We start from the raw sequence: 20,021 nt of genomic DNA on the forward strand, positions 1-20,021 counted from the left end.
TCACACCGACTCTCTCTCTGTTTCTCTCTGTCTATCACACTGACTCTCTCTCTGTTTCTCTCTACGTCTATCACACTGACTCTCTCTCTGTTTCTCTCTATGTCTATCACACTGACTCTCTCTCTGTTTCTCTCTATGTCTATCACACTGACTCTCTCTATGTCTATCGCACTGACTCGCTCTCTCTGTTTCTCTCTGTCTATCACACTGACTCTCTCTCTGTTTCTCTCTATGTCTATCACACTGACTCTCTCTCTATGTCTATCAGACTGACTATCTCTCTGTTTCCCTCTATATCTATCACACTGACTCGCTCTGATTCTCTCTATATCTATCACACTGACTCTCTATGTCTATCACACTGACTCTCTCTCTGTTTCTCTCTATGTCTATCACACTGACTCTCTCTCTGTTTCTCTCTATGTCCGTCACACTGACTCTCTCTCTGTCTATCACACTGACTCTCTCTATGTCGATCTCACTGACTCTCTCTATGTCTATCTCACTGACTCTCTCTATGTCTATCACACTCACACACTCAAAGATGCACACCTTATGATCCTGGCGAGGTGAATCTTGTCTTTAGCAGGGTACGGACCATGAGACAGGAACGCATTCCTCACAGCACGCCCTGCACACGGGAAACTCTGGGAGCAGGACTGACAAACATACACATGTGAGTCAAATAATACATAGTTGTTTTCACAGACGTGTTTCTCTGTGTGTGTGTGTGTGTGTGTGTTGACACAAGAGAACTCTGTGATATCAGTGTAACTATTGATATTGAAACAAAACATGTAGGTGAAACAGAGGCTAGGTGAAACTATGACGTCACCATTTTAACTTGGGTCAAGTACTATCTATATCAGGATTCTCCAACCCTGTTCCTGGAGAGCAACCGTCCACTCCAACCCTAATCTAGCACACCTGATTCTAATAATTAGCTGGTTAATAAGCTGTACCAGGTTAGTTACAAATGGGGTTGGAGCGAAAACCTGCAACAGGGTAGCTCTCCAGGAACAGGGTTGAAGTCCCCTACATAAATTCAAATAGCCTACTTCCAAATATTTGAGGTGTAAAGGCGAGGGGATTTTGTACTTTTGGGACTATTCTAGTGATTCCATCGTACTAATCCAACTGAAATCAAGAAAAGAGCACTAAAACAAAGTATTTGACATAAAATATGTATTTGACCAATATGTATTTGACTATGAAGTCACACCACATTCTTTATTTGCTGACGTTTCATAACCTATGCATGCATGTGTGTGTGTGTCTCTGCGTGTGAGAGTGTGTGTACCTTGTGAACAGTAGGGCTGGTGCTGGGTCCGGGGATGGTATCCGGTGACTGCTATCGAGACACAATCAAAACACAGACAATGTTTGGGTTAGGAGAGAAGTAGAGCATAAAATGCAGCCTACAAACTATGTACAGATCTATAATCTGTCTACATCTGTCTCCATCCCTCCGTCTCTCTCCTGACAGAGAAGGAGAAAAGACAGTCTTCTACCCCCACCTCCACTTCTTCATCATCATATTTCCCCTTTGGACAGAGACAGAAGAAACCAGTTTGTTACCAATATTGATAATTCAATATATCGATATTGTTTAATATTGATATGAGCCAGGCATATTGTAATATCGGTTTATCCTTGCTGTTAACCTACACTATTACGTAAAAGAGCATACATGACTGTTCCTGTTTTACTTCCGGCGCCGACAGAGATGGCCGCCTCGCTTCGCGTTCCTAGGAAACTATGCAGTTTTTTGTTTTTTTACGTGTTATTTCTTACATTAGTACCCCAGGTCATCTTAGGTTTCATTACATACAGTCGAGAAGAACTACTGAATATAAGATCAGCGTCAACTCACCATCAGTACGACCAAGAATATGTTTTTCGCGACGCGGATCCTGTGTTCTGCCTTTCAACCAGGACAACGGTATGGATCCCAGGCAGCGACCCAATAAAATGCCTCCGAAAGAGAGGGAAACGAGGCGGTCTTCTGGTCAGACTCCGGAGACGGGCACACCGTGCACCACTCCCTAGCATTCTTCTTGCCAATGTCCAGTCTCTTGACAACAAGGTTGATGAAATCCGAGCAAGGGTAGCATTCCAGAGGGACATCAGAGACTTAACGTTCTTTGCTTCACGGAAACATGGCTCACTGGAGAGACGCTATCGGAGGCAGTGCAGCCAGCGGGTTTCTCCACGCATCGCGCCGACAGAAACAAACATCTTTCTGGTAAGAAGAGGGGCGGGGGCGTATGCCTTATGGCTAACGAGACGTGGTGTGATCAAAGAAACATACAGGAACTCAAATCCTTCTGTTCACCTGATTTAGAATTCCTCACAATCAAATGTCGACCGCATTATCTACCAAGAGAATTCTCTTCGATTATAATCACAGCTGTATATATTCCCCCCCAAGCAGACACATCGATGGCTCTGAACGAACTTTATTTGACTCTTTGCAAACTGGAATCCATACATCCTGAGGCTGCATTCATTGTAGCTGGGGATTTTAACAAGGCTAATCTGAAAACAAGACTCCCTAAATTGTATCAGCATATCGATTGCGCAACCAGGGCCGGAAAAACCTTGGATCATTGTTACTCTAACTTCCGCGACGCATATAAGGCCCTGCCCCGCCCTCCTTTCGGAAAAGCTGACCACGACTCCATTTTGTTGATCCCTGCCTACAGACAGAAACTAAAACAAGAAGCTCCCACGCTGAGGTCTGTCCAACGCTGGTCCGACCAAGCTGATTCCACACTCCAAGACTGATTCCATCACGTGGACTGGGATATGTTTCGTATTGCGTCAGATAACAACATTGATGAATACACTGATTCGGTGTGCGAGTTCATTAGAACGTGCATTGAAGATGTTGTTCCCATAGCAACGATTAAAACATTCCCTAACCAGAAACCGTGGATTGATGGCAGTATTCGCGTGAAACTGAAAGCGCGAACCACTGCTTTTAATCAGGGCAAGGTGACTGATAACATGACCGAATACAAACAGTGCAGCTATTCCCTCCGCAAGGCTATCAAACAAGCTAAGCGTCAGTATAGAGACAAAGTAGAATCTCAATTCAACGGCTCAGACACAAGAGGTATGTGGCAGGGTCTACAGTCAATCACGGACTACAAGAAGAAAACCAGCCCAGTCACGGACCAGGATGTCTTGCTCCCAGGCAGACTAAATAACTTTTTTGCCCGCTTTGAGGACAATACAGTGCCACTGACACGGCCTGCAACGAAAACATGCGGAATCTCCTTCACTACAGCCAAGGTGAGTAAAACATTTAAACGTGTTAACCCTCGCAAGGCTGCAGGCCCAGACGGCATCCCCAGCCGTGCCCTCAGAGCATGCGCAGACCAGCTGGCCGGTGTGTTTACGGACATATTCAATCAATCCCTATACCAGTCTGCTGTTCCCACATGCTTCAAGAGGGCCACCATTGTTCCTGTTCCCAAGAAAGCTAAGGTAATTGAGCTAAACGACTACCGCCCCGTAGCACTCACTTCCGTCATCATGAAGTGCTTTGAGAGACTAGTCAAGGACCATATCACCTCCACCCTACCTGACACCCTAGACCCACTCCAATTTGCTTACCGCCCAAATAGGTCCACAGACGATGCAATCTCAACCACACTGCACACTGCCCTAACCCATCTAGACAAGAGGAATAACTATGTGAGAATGCTGTTCATCGACTACAGCTCGGCATTCAACACCGTAGTACCCTCCAAGCTCGTCATCAAGCTCGAGACCCTGGGTCTCGACCCCGCCCTGTGCAACTGGGTACTGGACTTCCTGACGGGCCGCCCCCAGGTGGTGAGGGTAGGCAACAACATCTCCACCCCGCTGATCCTCAACACTGGGGCCCCACAAGGGTGCGTTCTGAACCCTCTCCTGTACTCCCTGTTCACCCACGACTGCGTGGCCACGCACGCCTCCAACTCAATCATCAAGTTTGCGGACGACACAACAGTGGTAGGCTTGATTACCAACAACGACGAGACGGCCTACAGGGAGGAGGTGAGGGCCCTCGGAGTGTCGTGTCAGGAAAATAACCTCACACTCAACGTCAACAAAACTAAGGAGATGATTGTGGACTTCAGGAAACAGCAGAGGGAACACCCCCCTATCCACATCGATGGAACAGTAGTGGAGAGGGTAGTAAGTTTTAAGTTCCTCGGCATACACATCACAGACAAACTGCATTGGTCCACTCACACAGACAGCATCGTGAGGAAGGCGCAGCAGCGCCTCTTCAACCTCAGGAGGCTGAAGAAATTTGGCTTGTCACCAAAAGCACTCACAAACTTCTACAGATGCGCAATCGAGAGCATCCTGGCGGGCTGTATCACCGCCTGGTACGGCAACTGCTCCACCCACAACCGTAAGGCTCTCCAGAGGGTAGTGAGGTCTGCACAACGCATCACCGGAGGCAAACTACCTGCCCTCCAGGACACCTACACCCCCCGATGTTACAGGAAGGCCATAAAGATCATCAAGGACAACAACCACCCGAGCCACTGCCTGTTCACCCCGCTATCATCCAGAAGGCGAGGTCAGTACAGGTGCATCAAAGCTGGGACCGAGAGACTGAAAAACAGCTTCTATCTTAAGGCCATCAGACTGTTAAACAGCCACCACTAACATTGAGTGGCTGCTGCCACGTGGCTGCTGCCAACACACTGACACTGACTCAACTCCAGCCACTTTAATAATGGGAATTGATGGGAAATTATGTAAAATATATCAATATCCACTTTAAACAATGCTACCTAATATAATGTTTACATACCCTACATTATTCATCTCATATGCATACGTATATACTGTACTCTATATCATCTACTGCATCCTTATGTAATACATGTATCACTAGCCACTTTAACTATGCCACTTTGTTTACATACTCATCTCATATGTATATACTGTACTATATGTATATACTGTACACACACACTGGGGCCCCTTGTGGGGCCCCAGTGTTGAGGATCAGCGGGGTGGAGATGTTGTTGCCTACCCTCACCACCTGGGGGCGGCCCGTCAGGAATTACTGTATAATTGTGTAGTCTAGAGCGATTTCCTAGGTTAGCCAGCCAGCTATTGTCGTTCTTTTAACGCAACGTAACGTAATCAACACTGCTAGCTAGCCAGCTAGCCCCGAATAGCAGCACAGTAGAAACTATTACACTCAACGGAACGACTTGATTAGTGTAGTGTCAACAACCCAGCCAATGCCAACTAGCCTACTTAGTCAACAACGCAGCCTCTGCCAGCTAGCCTACTTCAGCAGTACTGTATCATTTTAATCATTTTAGTCAATAAGATTCTTGCTACGTAAGCTTAACTCTCTGAACACTCGTGACGTGTAGTCCACTTGTCATTCCAATCTCCTTTGCATTAGCGTAGCCTCTTGTGTAGCCTGTCAACTATGTGTCTGTCTATCCCTGTTCTCTCCTCTCTGCACAGACCATACAAACGCTCCACACCGCGTGGCCGCGGCCACCCTAATCTGGTGGTCCCAGCGCGCACGACCCACGTGGAGTTCCAGGTCTCCGGTAGCCTCTGGAACTGCCGATCTGCGGCCAACAAGGCAGAGTTCATCTCCGCCTATGTCTCCCTCCAGTCCCTCGACTTCTTGGCACTGACGGAAACATGGATCACCACAGACAACACTGCTACTCCTACTGCTCTCTCTTCGTCTGCCCACGTGTCTCGCACACCCCGAGAGCTTCTGGTCAGCGGGGTGGTGGCACCGGGATCCTCATCTCTCCCAAGTGGTCATTCTCTCTTTCTCCCCTTACCCATCTGTCTATCGCCTCCTTTGAATTCCATGCTGTCACAGTTACCAGCCCTTTCAAGCTTAACATCCTTATCATTTATCGCCCTCCAGGTTCCCTCGGAGAGTTCATCAATGAGCTTGATGCCTTGATAAGCTCCTTTCCTGAGGACGGCTCACCTCTCACAGTTCTGGGCGACTTTAACCTCCCCACGCCTACCTTTGACTCATTCCTCTCTGCCTCCTTCTTTCCACTCCTCTCCTCTTTTGACCTCACCCTCTCACCTTCCCCCTACTCACAAGGCAGGAAATACGCTCGACCTCATCTTTACTAGATGCTGTTCTTCCACTAACCTCGTTGCAACTCCCCTCCAAGTCTCCGACCACTACCTTGTATCCTTTTCCCTCTCGCTCTCATCCAACACTTCCCACACTGCCCCTACTCGGATGGTATCGCGCCGTCCCAACCTTCGCTCTCTCTCCCCCGCTACTCTCTCCTCTTCCATCCTATCATCTCTTCCCTCTGCTCAAACCTTCTCCAACCTATCTCCTGATTCTGCCTCCTCAACCCTCCTCTCCTCCCTTTCTGCATCCTTTGACTCTCTATGTCCCCTATCCTCCAGGCCGGCTCGGTCCTCCCCTCCCGCTCCGTGGCTCGACGACTCATTGCGAGCTCACAGAACAGGGCTCCGGGCAGCCGAGCGGAAATGGAGGAAAACTCGCCTCCCTGCGGACCTGACATCCTTTCACTCCCTCCTCTCTACATTTTCCTCTTCTCTCTCTGCTGCTAAAGCCACTTTCTACCACTCTAAATTCCAAGCATCTGCCTCTAACCCTAGGAAGCTCTTTGCAACCTTCTCCTCCCTCCTGAATCCTCCTCCCCCTCCCCCTCCTCCCTCTCTGCAGATGACTTCGTCAACCATTTTGAAAAGAAGGTCGACGACATCCGATCCTCGTTTGCTAAGTCAAACGACACCGCTGGTTCTGCTCACACTGCCCTACCCTGTGCTCTGACCTCTTTCTCCCCTCTCTCTCCAGATGAAATCTCGCGTCTTGTGACGGCCGGCCGCCCTACAACCTGCCCGCTTGACCCTATCCCCTCCTCTCTTCTCCAGACCATTTCCGGAGACCTCCTCCCTTACCTCACCTCGCTCATCAACTCATCCCTGACCGCTGGCTACGTCCCTTCCGTCTTCAAGAGAGCGAGAGTTGCACCCCTTCTGAAAAAACCTACACTCGATCCCTCCGATGTCAACAACTACAGACCAGTATCCCTTCTTTCTTTTCTCTCCAAAACTCTTGAACGTGCCGTCCTTGGCCAGCTCTCCCGCTATCTCTCTCAGAACGACCTTCTTGATCCAAATCAGTCAGGTTTCAAGACTAGTCATTCAACTGAGACTGCTCTTCTCTGTATCACGGAGGCGCTCCGCACTGCTAAAGCTAACTCTCTCTCCTCTGCTCTCATCCTTCTAGACCTATCGGCTGCCTTCGATACTGTGAACCATCAGATCCTCCTCTCCACCCTCTCCGAGTTGGGCATCTCCGGCGCGGCCCACGCTTGGATTGCGTCCTACCTGACAGGTCGCTCCTACCAGGTGGCGTGGCGAGAATCCGTCTCCACACCACGTGCTCTCACCACTGGTGTCCCCCAGGGCTCTGTTCTAGGCCCTCTCCTATTCTCGCTATACACCAAGTCACTTGGCTCTGTCATAACCTCACATGGTCTCTCCTATCATTGCTATGCAGACGACACACAATTAATCTTCTCCTTTCCCCCTTCTGATGACCAGGTGGCGAATCGCATCTCTGCATGTCTGGCAGACATATCCGTGTGGATGACGGATCACCACCTCAAGCTGAACCTCGGCAAGACGGAGCTGCTCTTCCTCCCGGGAAGGACTGCCCGTTCCATGATCTCGCCATCACGGTTGACAACTCCATTGTGTCCTCCTCCCAGAGCGCTAAGAACCTTGGCGTGATCCTGGACAACACCCTGTCGTTCTCAACTAACATCAAGGCGGTGGCCCGTTCCTGTAGGTTCATGCTCTACAACATCCGCAGAGTACGACCCTGCCTCACACAGGAAGCGGCGCAGGTCCTAATCCAGGCACTTGTCATCTCCCGTCTGGATTACTGCAACTCGCTGTTGGCTGGGCTCCCTGCCTGTGCCATTAAACCCCTACAACTCATCCAGAACGCCGCAGCCCGTCTGGTGTTCAACCTTCCCAAGTTCTCTCACGTCACCCCGCTCCTCCGCTCCCTCCACTGGCTTCCAGTTGAAGCTCGCATCCGCTACAAGACCATGGTGCTTGCCTACGGAGCTGTGAGGGGAACGGCACCTCAGTACCTCCAGGCTCTGATCAGGCCCTACACCCAAACAAGGGCACTGCGTTCATCCACCTCTGGCCTGCTCGCCTCCCTACCACTGAGGAAGTACAGTTCCCGCTCAGCCCAGTCAAAACTGTTCGCTGCTCTGGCCCCCCAATGGTGGAACAAACTCCCTCACGACGCCAGGACAGCGGAGTCAATCACCACCTTCCGGAGACACCTGAAACCCCACCTCTTTAAGGAATACCTAGGATAGGATAAAGTAATCCCTCTCACCCCCCCTCCCCCTGAAAAGATTTAGATGCACTACTGTTCCACTGGAGGTCATAAGGTGAATGCACCAATTTGTAAGTCGCTCTGGATAAGAGCGTCTGCTAAATGACTTAAATGTAATGTAAATGTATCTTGCCTATGCTGCTCTGTACCATCACTCATTCATATATCTTTATGTACATATTCTTTATCCCCTTACACTGTGTATAAGACAGTAGTTTTGGAATTGTTAGTTAGATTACTTGTTGGTTATTACTGCATTGTCGGAACTAGAAGCACAAGCATTTCGCTACACTCGCATTAACATCTGCTAACCATGTGTATGTGACAAATAAAATTTGATTTGATTTGAAGCAAAAAATCCTCTCACAGACTCAATTTAACATAGGCCCACTGAACTGCCTGCTGATGCGCCATCAACTGGCTTCTCTTTGTATTCAAACTGGTTGGGTAGGTTAGGCCCACGGAACATTCACACTTGGTCCAACAGGCAATTAGCAAGCAATTGTCTGAACTTCACAAAGTTGTCGAAGTCCACACAGTTGCAATGTTATTCATACAAACCGATGTGATGTCATTACCCATCACCAGTGCATATCCCCTCTCACACAAACACCTCATCTCCTCCTGGACAGGATAGAAAGCAGAGCTGTGCTGTCACAGAGCCTGAGGCTACTACTGACAGAAAGAACGGGAGAGAGGTGAACAGGAGAGAGAGCAAGAGAGAAATATGGAGGGAGAGAGAAAGAAAGAAAAAGAACTGGAGAGATTAGACAGACAGACAGACAGACACAGACAGACAGACAGACGGAGAGAGAGAGAGACAGCACACCCCAACATGTTTATCTATGTGGTGACTTCAAAGTGAGAAGGGTATGTTTGTCTGTGAATGAGTGTGTACTGTATGTGTGTGTATATATCTGTATCTGTGGTACACACTCACATTTTGCAACACGCGTTGCAAAATACATTTGCACATACATGTTATTCAAACCTTTCGTCCAAACTGCTGTCACATCAAAGAGCTTCTCTGTAGCCAGGAACGAAACAGAACTTGGATCTATTTTAGCGCCTGGCTACGCAGACACTCGTTGACGCGAATGTAAGTCCCGCATCTCCCATCTCCTCATTGGTTTTTAGGAGCACTCCCCCTCAGTGGGTGATTGAAAGATCAAATCAAATTGTATTTGTCACACTCGCCGAATACAACAAGTCTAGACTTTTAAAAGCTTACTTACAAGCCCTTAAGCAAAAATGCAGTTTTAAGAAAAATATGAGCTAAGAAAACATTTACTAAATAAACTAAAGTTTAAAAAAGTAACACAAAATTACAATAACGTGGCTATATATACAGGGGGTACCGGTACCGAGTCAATGTGCAGGGGTACAGGTTAGTTGAGGTAATTGAGGTAATATGTACATATAGGTAGTGTTAAATTGAAGAGGTCCACACTCCAAAACATTTGGTGGTGGTAATGCACAGTGTTGTAGTAGTCGAGACCGGTCCCGGTCTTGAGTCCGGTCTCGAGACCACATAGAGTGTCTTGGCCTTGTCTCAGTGTCGGATACATTTGTACCAGGTCTTGACTGCATCTGATAATATCTTCCCAAGACCAGCGTAGTCAAAAAAACAAATAATTATCAGCTCCCATTCAGCTCCCATAAAACCACTTAGCCAGGTCAAATATATACATACACTCCTTTCTTGAAACATTGATACAGTATCTTAACAGTCTTTATACCTGTTATAGACATGTGGTGTGGTGAACCTATAGATCTTCAGTATGTAACAGGTTAGTACAGTAGTGAACCTGTAGGCCTTCAGTGTGTGACAGGTTAGTACAGTAGTGAACCTATTGGTCTTCAGTGTGCGACAGGTTAGTACAGTGGTGAACCTATAGGTCTTCAGTGTGTGACAGGTTAGTACAGTGGTGAACCTATAGATCTTCAGTGTGTGACAGGTTAGTACAGTAGTGAACCTATAGGTCTTCAGTGTGTGACAGGTTAGTACAGTGGTGAACCTATAGATCTTCAGTGTGTGACAGGTTAGTACAGTAGTGAACCTATTGGTCTTCAGTGTGTGACAGGTTAGTACAGTGGTGAACCTATAGGTCTTCAGTGTGTGACAGGTTAGTACAGTGGTGAACCTATAGGCCTTCAGTGTGACAGGTTAGTACAGTGGTGAACCTATAGATCTTCAGTGTGTGACAGGTTAGTACAGTGGTGAACCTATAGGCCTTCAGTATGTGACAGTGGTGAACCTATAGGCCTTCAGTGTGTGACAGGTTAGTACAGTGGTGAACCTATAGATCTTCAGTGTGTGACAGGTTAGTACAGTGGTGAACCTATAGGCCTTCAGTATGTGACAGTGGTGAACCTATAGATCTTCAGTGTGTGACAGGTTAGTACAGTGGTGAACCTATAGATCTTCAGTGTGTGACAGGTTAGTACAGTGGTGAACCTATAGGCCTTCAGTATGTGACAGTGGTGAACCTATAGATCTTCAGTGTGTGACAGGTTAGTACAGTGGTGAACCTATAGATCTTCAGTATGTGACAGGTTAGTACAGTAGTGAACCTATAGGTCTTCAGTGTGTGACAGGTTAGTACAGTGGTGAACCTATAGGTCTTCAGTGTGTGACAGGTTAGTACAGTAGTGAACCTATAGGTCTTCAGTGTGTGACAGGTTAGTACAGTGGTGAACCTATAGATCTTCAGTGTGTGACAGGTTAGTACAGTAGTGAACCTATTGGTCTTCAGTGTGTGACAGGTTAGTACAGTGGTGAACCTATAGGTCTTCAGTGTGTGACAGGTTAGTACAGTGGTGAACCTATAGGCCTTCAGTGTGACAGGTTAGTACAGTGGTGAACCTATAGATCTTCAGTGTGTGACAGGTTAGTACAGTGGTGAACCTATAGGCCTTCAGTATGTGACAGTGGTGAACCTATAGATCTTCAGTGTGTGACAGGTTAGTACAGTGGTGAACCTATAGATCTTCAGTGTGTGACAGGTTAGTACAGTGGTGAACCTATAGGCCTTCAGTATGTGACAGTGGTGAACCTATAGATCTTCAGTGTGTGACAGGTTAGTACAGTGGTGAACCTATAGATCTTCAGTGTGTGACAGGTTAGTACAGTGGTGAACCTATAGATCTTCAGTATGTGACAGGTTAGTACAGTGGTGAACCTATAGGTCTTCAGTGTGACAGGTTAGTACAGTGGTGAACCTATAGGCCTTCAATGTGTGACAGGTTAGTACAGTGGTGAACCTATAGGCCTTCAGTGTGACAGGTTAGTACAGTGGTGAACCTATAGGTCTTCAGTGTGACAGGTTAGTACAGTGGTGAACCTATAGGCCTTCAATGTGTGACAGGTTAGTACAGTGGTGAACCTATAGGTCTTCAGTGTGACAGGTTAGTACAGTGGTGAACCTATAGGCCTTCAATGTGTGACAGGTTAGTACAGTGGTGAACCTATAGGTCTTCAGTATGTGACAGGTTAGTACAGTGGTGAACCTATAGGCCTTCAGTGTGACAGGTTAGTACAGTGGTGAACCTATAGGCCTTCAGTGTGACAGGTTAGTACAGTGGTGAACCTATAGGCCTTCAGTGTGTGACAGGTTAGTACAGTGGTGAACCTATAGATCTTCAGTGTGTGACAGGTTAGTACAGTGGTGAACCTATAGGCCTTCAGTGTGTGACAGGTTAGTACAGTGGTGAACCTATAGGCCTTCAGTGTGTGACAGGTTAGTACAGTGGTGAACCTATAGGCCTTCAGTGTGTGACAGGTTAGTACAGTGGTGAACCTATAGGCCTTCAGTATGTGACAGTGGTGAACCTATAGATCTTCAGTGTGTGACAGGTTAGTACAGTGGTGAACCTATAGATCTTCAGTGTGTGACAGGTTAGTACAGTGGTGAACCTATAGATCTTCAGTATGTGACAGGTTAGTACAGTGGTGAACCTATAGATCTTCAATGTGTGACAGGTTAGTACAGTAGTGAACCTATAGGTCTTCAGTATGTGACAGGTTAGTACAGTGGTGAACCTATAGGTCTTCAGTGTGACAGGTTAGTACAGTGGTGAACCTATAGGCCTTCAATGTGTGACAGGTTAGTACAGTGGTGAACCTATAGGTCTTCAGTGTGTGACAGGTTAGTACAGTGGTGAACCTATAGGCCTTCAGTGTGACAGGTTAGTACAGTGGTGAACCTATAGATCTTCAGTGTGTGACAGGTTAGTACAGTGGTGAACCTATAGGCCTTCAGTATGTGACAGTGGTGAACCTATAGGCCTTCAGTGTGTGACAGGTTAGTACAGTGGTGAACCTATAGATCTTCAGTGTGTGACAGGTTAGTACAGTGGTGAACCTATAGGCCTTCAGTATGTGACAGTGGTGAACCTATAGATCTTCAGTGTGTGACAGGTTAGTACAGTGGTGAACCTATAGATCTTCAGTGTGTGACAGGTTAGTACAGTGGTGAACCTATAGGCCTTCAGTATGTGACAGTGGTGAACCTATAGATCTTCAGTGTGTGACAGGTTAGTACAGTGGTGAACCTATAGATCTTCAGTATGTGACAGGTTAGTACAGTAGTGAACCTATAGGTCTTCAGTGTGTGACAGGTTAGTACAGTGGTGAACCTATAGGTCTTCAGTGTGTGACAGGTTAGTACAGTAGTGAACCTATAGGTCTTCAGTGTGTGACAGGTTAGTACAGTGGTGAACCTATAGATCTTCAGTGTGACAGGTTAGTACAGTAGTGAACCTATTGGTCTTCAGTGTGTGACAGGTTAGTACAGTGGTGAACCTATAGGTCTTCAGTGTGTGACAGGTTAGTACAGTGGTGAACCTATAGGCCTTCAGTGTGACAGGTTAGTACAGTGGTGAACCTATAGATCTTCAGTGTGTGACAGGTTAGTACAGTGGTGAACCTATAGGCCTTCAGTATGTGACAGTGGTGAACCTATAGATCTTCAGTGTGTGACAGGTTAGTACAGTGGTGAACCTATAGATCTTCAGTGTGTGACAGGTTAGTACAGTGGTGAACCTATAGGCCTTCAGTATGTGACAGTGGTGAACCTATAGATCTTCAGTGTGTGACAGGTTAGTACAGTGGTGAACCTATAGGTCTTCAGTATGTGACAGGTTAGTACAGTGGTGAACCTATAGATCTTCAGTATGTGACAGGTTAGTACAGTGGTGAACCTATAGGTCTTCAGTGTGACAGGTTAGTACAGTGGTGAACCTATAGGCCTTCAATGTGTGACAGGTTAGTACAGTGGTGAACCTATAGGCCTTCAGTGTGACAGGTTAGTACAGTGGTGAACCTATAGGTCTTCAGTGTGACAGGTTAGTACAGTGGTGAACCTATAGGCCTTCAATGTGTGACAGGTTAGTACAGTGGTGAACCTATAGGTCTTCAGTATGTGACAGGTTAGTACAGTGGTGAACCTATAGGCCTTCAGTGTGACAGGTTAGTACAGTGGTGAACCTATAGGCCTTCAGTGTGACAGGTTAGTACAGTGGTGAACCTATAGGCCTTCAGTGTGTGACAGGTTAGTACAGTGGTGAACCTATAGATCTTCAGTGTGTGACAGGTTAGTACAGTGGTGAACCTATAGGCCTTCAGTGTGTGACAGGTTAGTACAGTGGTGAACCTATAGGCCTTCAGTGTGTGACAGGTTAGTACAGTGGTGAACCTATAGGCCTTCAGTGTGTGACAGGTTAGTACAGTGGTGAACATATAGGCCTTCAGTATGTGACAGTGGTGAACCTATAGATCTTCAGTGTGTGACAGGTTAGTACAGTGGTGAACCTATAGATCTTCAGTGTGTGACAGGTTAGTACAGTGGTGAACCTATAGGCCTTCAGTATGTGACAGTGGTGAACCTATAGATCTTCAGTGTGTGACAGGTTAGTACAGTGGTGAACCTATAGATCTTCAGTGTGTGACAGGTTAGTACAGTGGTGAACCTATAGATCTTCAGTATGTGACAGGTTAGTACAGTGGTGAACCTATAGATCTTCAATGTGTGACAGGTTAGTACAGTAGTGAACCTATAGGTCTTCAGTATGTGACAGGTTAGTACAGTGGTGAACCTATAGGCCTTCAGTGTGACAGGTTAGTACAGTGGTGAACCTATAGGCCTTCAGTGTGACAGGTTAGTACAGTGGTGAACCTATAGGTCTTCAGTGTGACAGGTTAGTACAGTGGTGAACCTATAGGTCTTCAGTATGTAACAGGTTAGTACAGTGGTGAACCTATAGGCCTTCAGTGTGTGACAGGTTAGTACAGTGGTGAACCTATAGGCCTTCAGTATGTGACAGTGGTGAACCTGTAGATCTTCAGTGTGTGACAGGTTAGTACAGTGGTGAACCTATAGGTCTTCAGTGTGACAGGTTAGTACAGTGGTGAACCTATAGGTCTTCAGTGTGACAGGTTAGTACAGTGGTGAACCTATAGATCTTCAGTGTGTGACAGGTTAGTACAGTGGTGAACCTATAGATCTTCAGTGTGTGACAGGTTAGTACAGTGGTGAACCTATAGGTCTTCCGTGTGTGACAGGTTAGTACAATGGTGAACCTATAGGTCTTCAGTATGTGACAGGTTCGTGATTCTGAAAGGACCGTAACACTAGCGCACTAATGTAGGAGAGTACACTTTTTGTAAACACAAAGGGCCAGTGGTCTAGTTGAGGGTATATGCAGGTATAAGCCATATACCCACTATTTTTTGTTCAATGGGCATTGCGTATACTCACTTTTTAATCCCCACTGATGCGTATCAAAGTAGTGTAGTGGAGGTGTACGACTTATCAATTATGTAGTATAATAGAGAAATCATCCATAATGTAGCCTACACAATTGCAAAGTACGTGAAATATATTCACATGGGTGCCGCACACATAGGCAGCAAGTGTGCAGCTCTCAACTGCTTTTGGCATGGAGCAGCTCACAGAAGAATGACATCGGTAGCCGGTAGGGTAGGAAAGACGTTTCATCTTATGATATCTACCAGTAAATGCTAACTAAGGCAACAATGGGTACGCAAAAAAGTTTTGTCCAAAGTGTTGTTTAGTAGGCTATTTGTGATGCGCAATTGTCATCATGCACTGTTTGAATCAGGGGCGTAGACATGGATGGGCCTAGATGGACAGAGGCCCACCCACTGGGGAGCCAGGCTCTGACTGGCCCACACAACCAGATTGATGTGGTTTAAGCATTGTTGTGGATGAGAGTGAAAATCTGACAAATCTATAGGAAAACTCGTTAAAAAAGACATAGGAAAACAAGGTGCCTTTCCTTCACTGGGTGGGAAATGTGTAAACTTTTTGGCAAAATGTTAATATATCCACTTCTCCAGCTACCACTGTACCAGTGCATAGGGCCGATGGAAAGACAGGATAAGCAGTCGATAAACTCAGACATAATAAGCCAGTAGGTCCCAATCATAAGAACACAAAAACACAACCATAAGGCATTTCCCAATCAAAATGTACAACTATTACTTCCCATTGCAAAACACATTTCACGTTTAGCACAGTAACCGGTGACAAAGTTTAAAGTGGAACTGACAGAGTTTTAACTACTTTGCAGATATCAAACAGACAATCATAATATCAGTCAAAAATATCAAATTCCCAGTTTATGCTAAAAAAAACTACTTTATAAGTGGTTTTAAAAATAGGTTCAATTTGACTCAACATTCCATGACGTACACGAAGGCATTGTTGGCAGATAGATGGATGCAGTACAATGCATGATTCATATAATTCACCAATACATTTCTTGGTAGTCCAAAAAAGATTGCTATCAGGTTGTGAATCACAGATGTAACTAAGGCTGGGATTGTCAATACAATCAAAATATCAAGGGCAACGATCACAAGTCAGTCATAATGTGGCTAACAGGCTAGCGTATCTATTTATGTAGCAAGCTAAAAACACGGAGCTTAACATTAGCTAGATAGCTATCTAGCTGCTAGGAGGATGTCATGTCATGCCATTGGAGTGGGTGAGCGACTGACTTTTCCAACTTATATCGTTTTTCAGTGGCTATAAACAGCTAGAGATGCAGGTGTCATTTGGTTAGCTTGCAAGAACTTCAACGACTGTTATCCAGTTAGCATATCTCTTGCATTCGCAAATTCACTCTGGCCATCTACTCCGATTTCAGAGCACTTTCATCTGAGTATGCCAGAGTGCAGAACAACTGATGAATTTACGAACGTGCTACATCGTTCTGTGTAAACTCCGGTCCTGAATAAGAGATAGTTTATTTGGTTTTATTTACTGCAGTCTCTATTAATTGTCCAAACGCACAGCCACTTTCCCACGCTATATTGCTATAGAATTTCCACAAATGCCTTAGTATGACCATATCTAAGTGGTCGCTTGTCAGGAAATGTCATATTCTTCCTGAACAGATTTGAATAAGATTTTATGTTGCTAAAAAGCTGTCAGTTCGACTTTAATTTCAACAATGTTTCACAAACATATTTTCAAAGATATGGCTAACAGCAAGCTTGCTGCAATAAAAAACACAGTTCCACTCACCAGATAATGATCATTTGAAACTTCTTGTTGAAAGTTATTCTTGAAAAAGGAGAAGCTAACAAATTGTCACGCCCTGACCTTAGTTATTTATGTTTTATGTATTATTTTGGTCAGGTCAGGGTGTGACGAGGATGGGTATGTGTGTTTTTGACTTGTCTAGGGTTTTTGTATATCTATGCGGTTTTGGTATGTCTAGGTAAATGTAGGTCTATGGTGGCCTGACTTGGTTCCCAATCAGAGGCAGCTGTTTATCGTTGTCTCTGATTGGGGATCCTATTTAGGTTGCCATTTTTCATTTTGGTTTTGTGGGTTATTGTTTATGTGTAGTTGCATGTCAGCACTTGTGTTATATAGCTTAACGTTTTTTTTTGGTTACTTTAAATGTTCTTCGTTTATTAATAGAAGAATGTATTCTTATCACGCTGCGCCTTGGTCTCCTCGTTATGACGAACATGACAGAATAACCCACCAAAAAAGGACCAAGCAGCGTGAAAGGGAGGAACAGCGCTTTGTGGAAAAATTGACCTGGGATGAAATACTGGATGGTAAAGGATCATGGACGTGGGAGGAGATTTTGGCAGGAGAGGATCGCCTACCATGGAGGCAGGTGGAAACAGCACAGGAGGAACGGCGAAGTAAGAGAGGACAGCAACAATGTCGGGGAGGTAGGCCACAGAAACCAGAAGAAAAATTTGGGGGTCTGAGATTGTCGAAGAGTTATTGGACAGATTGGAGGAGAGTGAAGAGAGAGAGCTGTTGGTTTGGCATAGTATGCACGGCATTCACCCTGAGGAGCGTGTTAGCTGTCCGATGCCACCTGTGTCAGTTCCTCGTACTCTTCCTGAAACGTGTTAAAGTTTCGGAACAATTGATGCCGGCTATACACACCACGTCTCCAGTGTACTTTCACAACCCGGTGTGTCCTGTTCCTACTCCTCGCACTCTTCCTCAAGTGCGCCTCCAGAGTTCAGTACATCCTGTTCCTCCTCCCCGCACTCGCCCTGAGGTGCGTGTCCCCAGCCCGGTACCACCAGTGCCGGCACCACGCACCAGGCCTAGAGTGCGCCTCTGCAATCCAGAGTGTCCGGCAACAGTACCCAGTACCGTAAAAACAAACTAGGTTTCCCCTTTTCATCTGTGGATTAATTGTTGGAGTAGAGCACATACGATTTGGTATGACTCAACATGGGTAAAAATTCTACAAAGACAAAGGAAAAAAAAAGGACATGCATTTCAGGTAAAATAACAAACCAATGTTTATCTCCAAGGACAAATTAGCTAAAAATCCATGAATGTTTTGTGTGTGTTTCAACCTGTCCCCAAATGAATATAGTTGGTTCACAGTTGGTTTTGGTATTTTAACTTGCGTGCCATGGAAAGCATCTGGTGGGGATAGACAAAATCAACATGCAGATGCACACATGGAGCCGCAATGGTCAGCATGTTATTAGCATAAAATAAATATGCTATAGGCTATGCAGAGCCGTGGTCAGGTCCAGTCGGGCCTATCAGCTGTAGTTACATAAACCCGAGACCTGATGACAATCAAACAGGACCCGACCCAAGGGAAAAGTTTGTATTTTGGACCTGCTCAGGTCCTGGTTCGGGTCTGACCCATGAAGACCTCTAATACATACACACACACACAAACTCATCTTGTGTTGCTCTCTGGTAGATCCGTAACACAGGGGAGTCAAAATGGAAACATGAAATCAACCACACACACTCATGAAAACATCCCTTTAGGACAAACACAAACTTGACACCTTCCTACTGTGACCTTTCTACTACAGCTGTTGTCTGATAACACCTCTAAAACATACATCACAAGATCTCTATGCTTTCATCTGTGTTATACAACTATTAATTAGATTGCTGAACATGTCAGGACAGACCTAATCTCTTGTTTAGTCTCTTCACAGCCTTTCCTTCAAACCCTGGGCTCACAACTTGGACAGTCATTCAGTTCTATATTATTGTGTGTGTAGGTTAGGTGTGTGTCCTTCCCTCCTCCAGGACAGGTCTTAGCAGAGCTACCATACCTTCACGCTTCAACACACACACATACACTATACACTAACATACACCCACTTGAGGAGAGTTGAGAAACACCTTTAGTACCACTGTTATTGTCAGATAACATATTCGCTCCCTAGAATCCAAGGGGGCATTACAGTAGGCTACATGAATGGGCAAGTAACATCTCTGGTTAAACTGATTCAAGACTGGACCAAGACATGTGTTGCCTTGGCTACTGCATAGGTACGGCATCTAAAAACACATTCTGGACGTAACCAATGAATGGCGGGAGCCTGTAGAGCACGAGCGTACACACACGGTGGTACAGTGAGGTCGTGTGTGGAACAACAGCACATCTAGGTGAATCGTGACAGAGATAGGAGGTAAATCGACGGTAAAGAATAACCAAAACACACACACGGAAGGGACATTTTTCTGTCGATACTCACGCTTTTCTTCCTTAGGTGCAGTCCATGTTTCAACAGTCCCGGTAAATCCCGGATCTTCTGCCTTAGCTGAGTCTGGTCTCGAGCCCCGGTGTTTCGGTTATTCCACCGCCAGCCGCCGACCATACCATCTTCTCCACCGGACTCAGAGTCCTCCATGTCTGTCTGTCTTCTTTCTCTCTTCTACTCCTGCTCCTCTCACACACAGACACACCAGCTACGGCTCATTGTCGCCTCTCTTATTCACACACACACCGACCTACACCTGTTCTGCAACAGACGAACCGCGCGCGTTAACGACCTACAGAGTTTCCGCTGCAGCACGCAACGCTGCTCCACCCGAATGTCCTCCTCCCTTGTACTATCAATGTGTTATGTGTGTGTGCAGGGGAGTGGGACTTGCAGGTGCAGAAGAACATCATTGCATAATTTCCATCTGTCAGACGTAGAGGAGTCGTAGCACCTTGCTAAACATTCAATACATTTTCGACTTAACATATCCCCGTTTTTTAAAATCCGAATTAGATAAATCTTGATAATATTAACACATTTAGGCTGCGTTTTTATGCTGACAAATGAGGGCCTGTGTATAAATGT

General features: G+C 46.0%; 1 protein-coding gene across 1 annotated transcript in view; it reads right to left on the reverse strand.

Annotated features, from left to right (window-relative positions):
- Window positions 1-20,021, reverse strand: part of rapgef5a (Rap guanine nucleotide exchange factor (GEF) 5a) — a 96,243-nt gene extending 76,222 nt beyond the window's left edge. Inside the window, 3 exon segments of the mRNA XM_065017898.1 lie at window positions 553-659; window positions 1,301-1,351; window positions 19,428-20,021. Of these exon segments, the coding sequence (XP_064873970.1) occupies window positions 553-659; window positions 1,301-1,351; window positions 19,428-19,583 (314 nt within the window). The 5' untranslated portion in view covers window positions 19,584-20,021.

The sequence above is a fragment of the Oncorhynchus nerka genome, linkage group LG4 (assembly GCF_034236695.1).
Source record: "Oncorhynchus nerka isolate Pitt River linkage group LG4, Oner_Uvic_2.0, whole genome shotgun sequence".
Lineage (NCBI taxonomy): Eukaryota > Metazoa > Chordata > Actinopteri > Salmoniformes > Salmonidae > Oncorhynchus > Oncorhynchus nerka.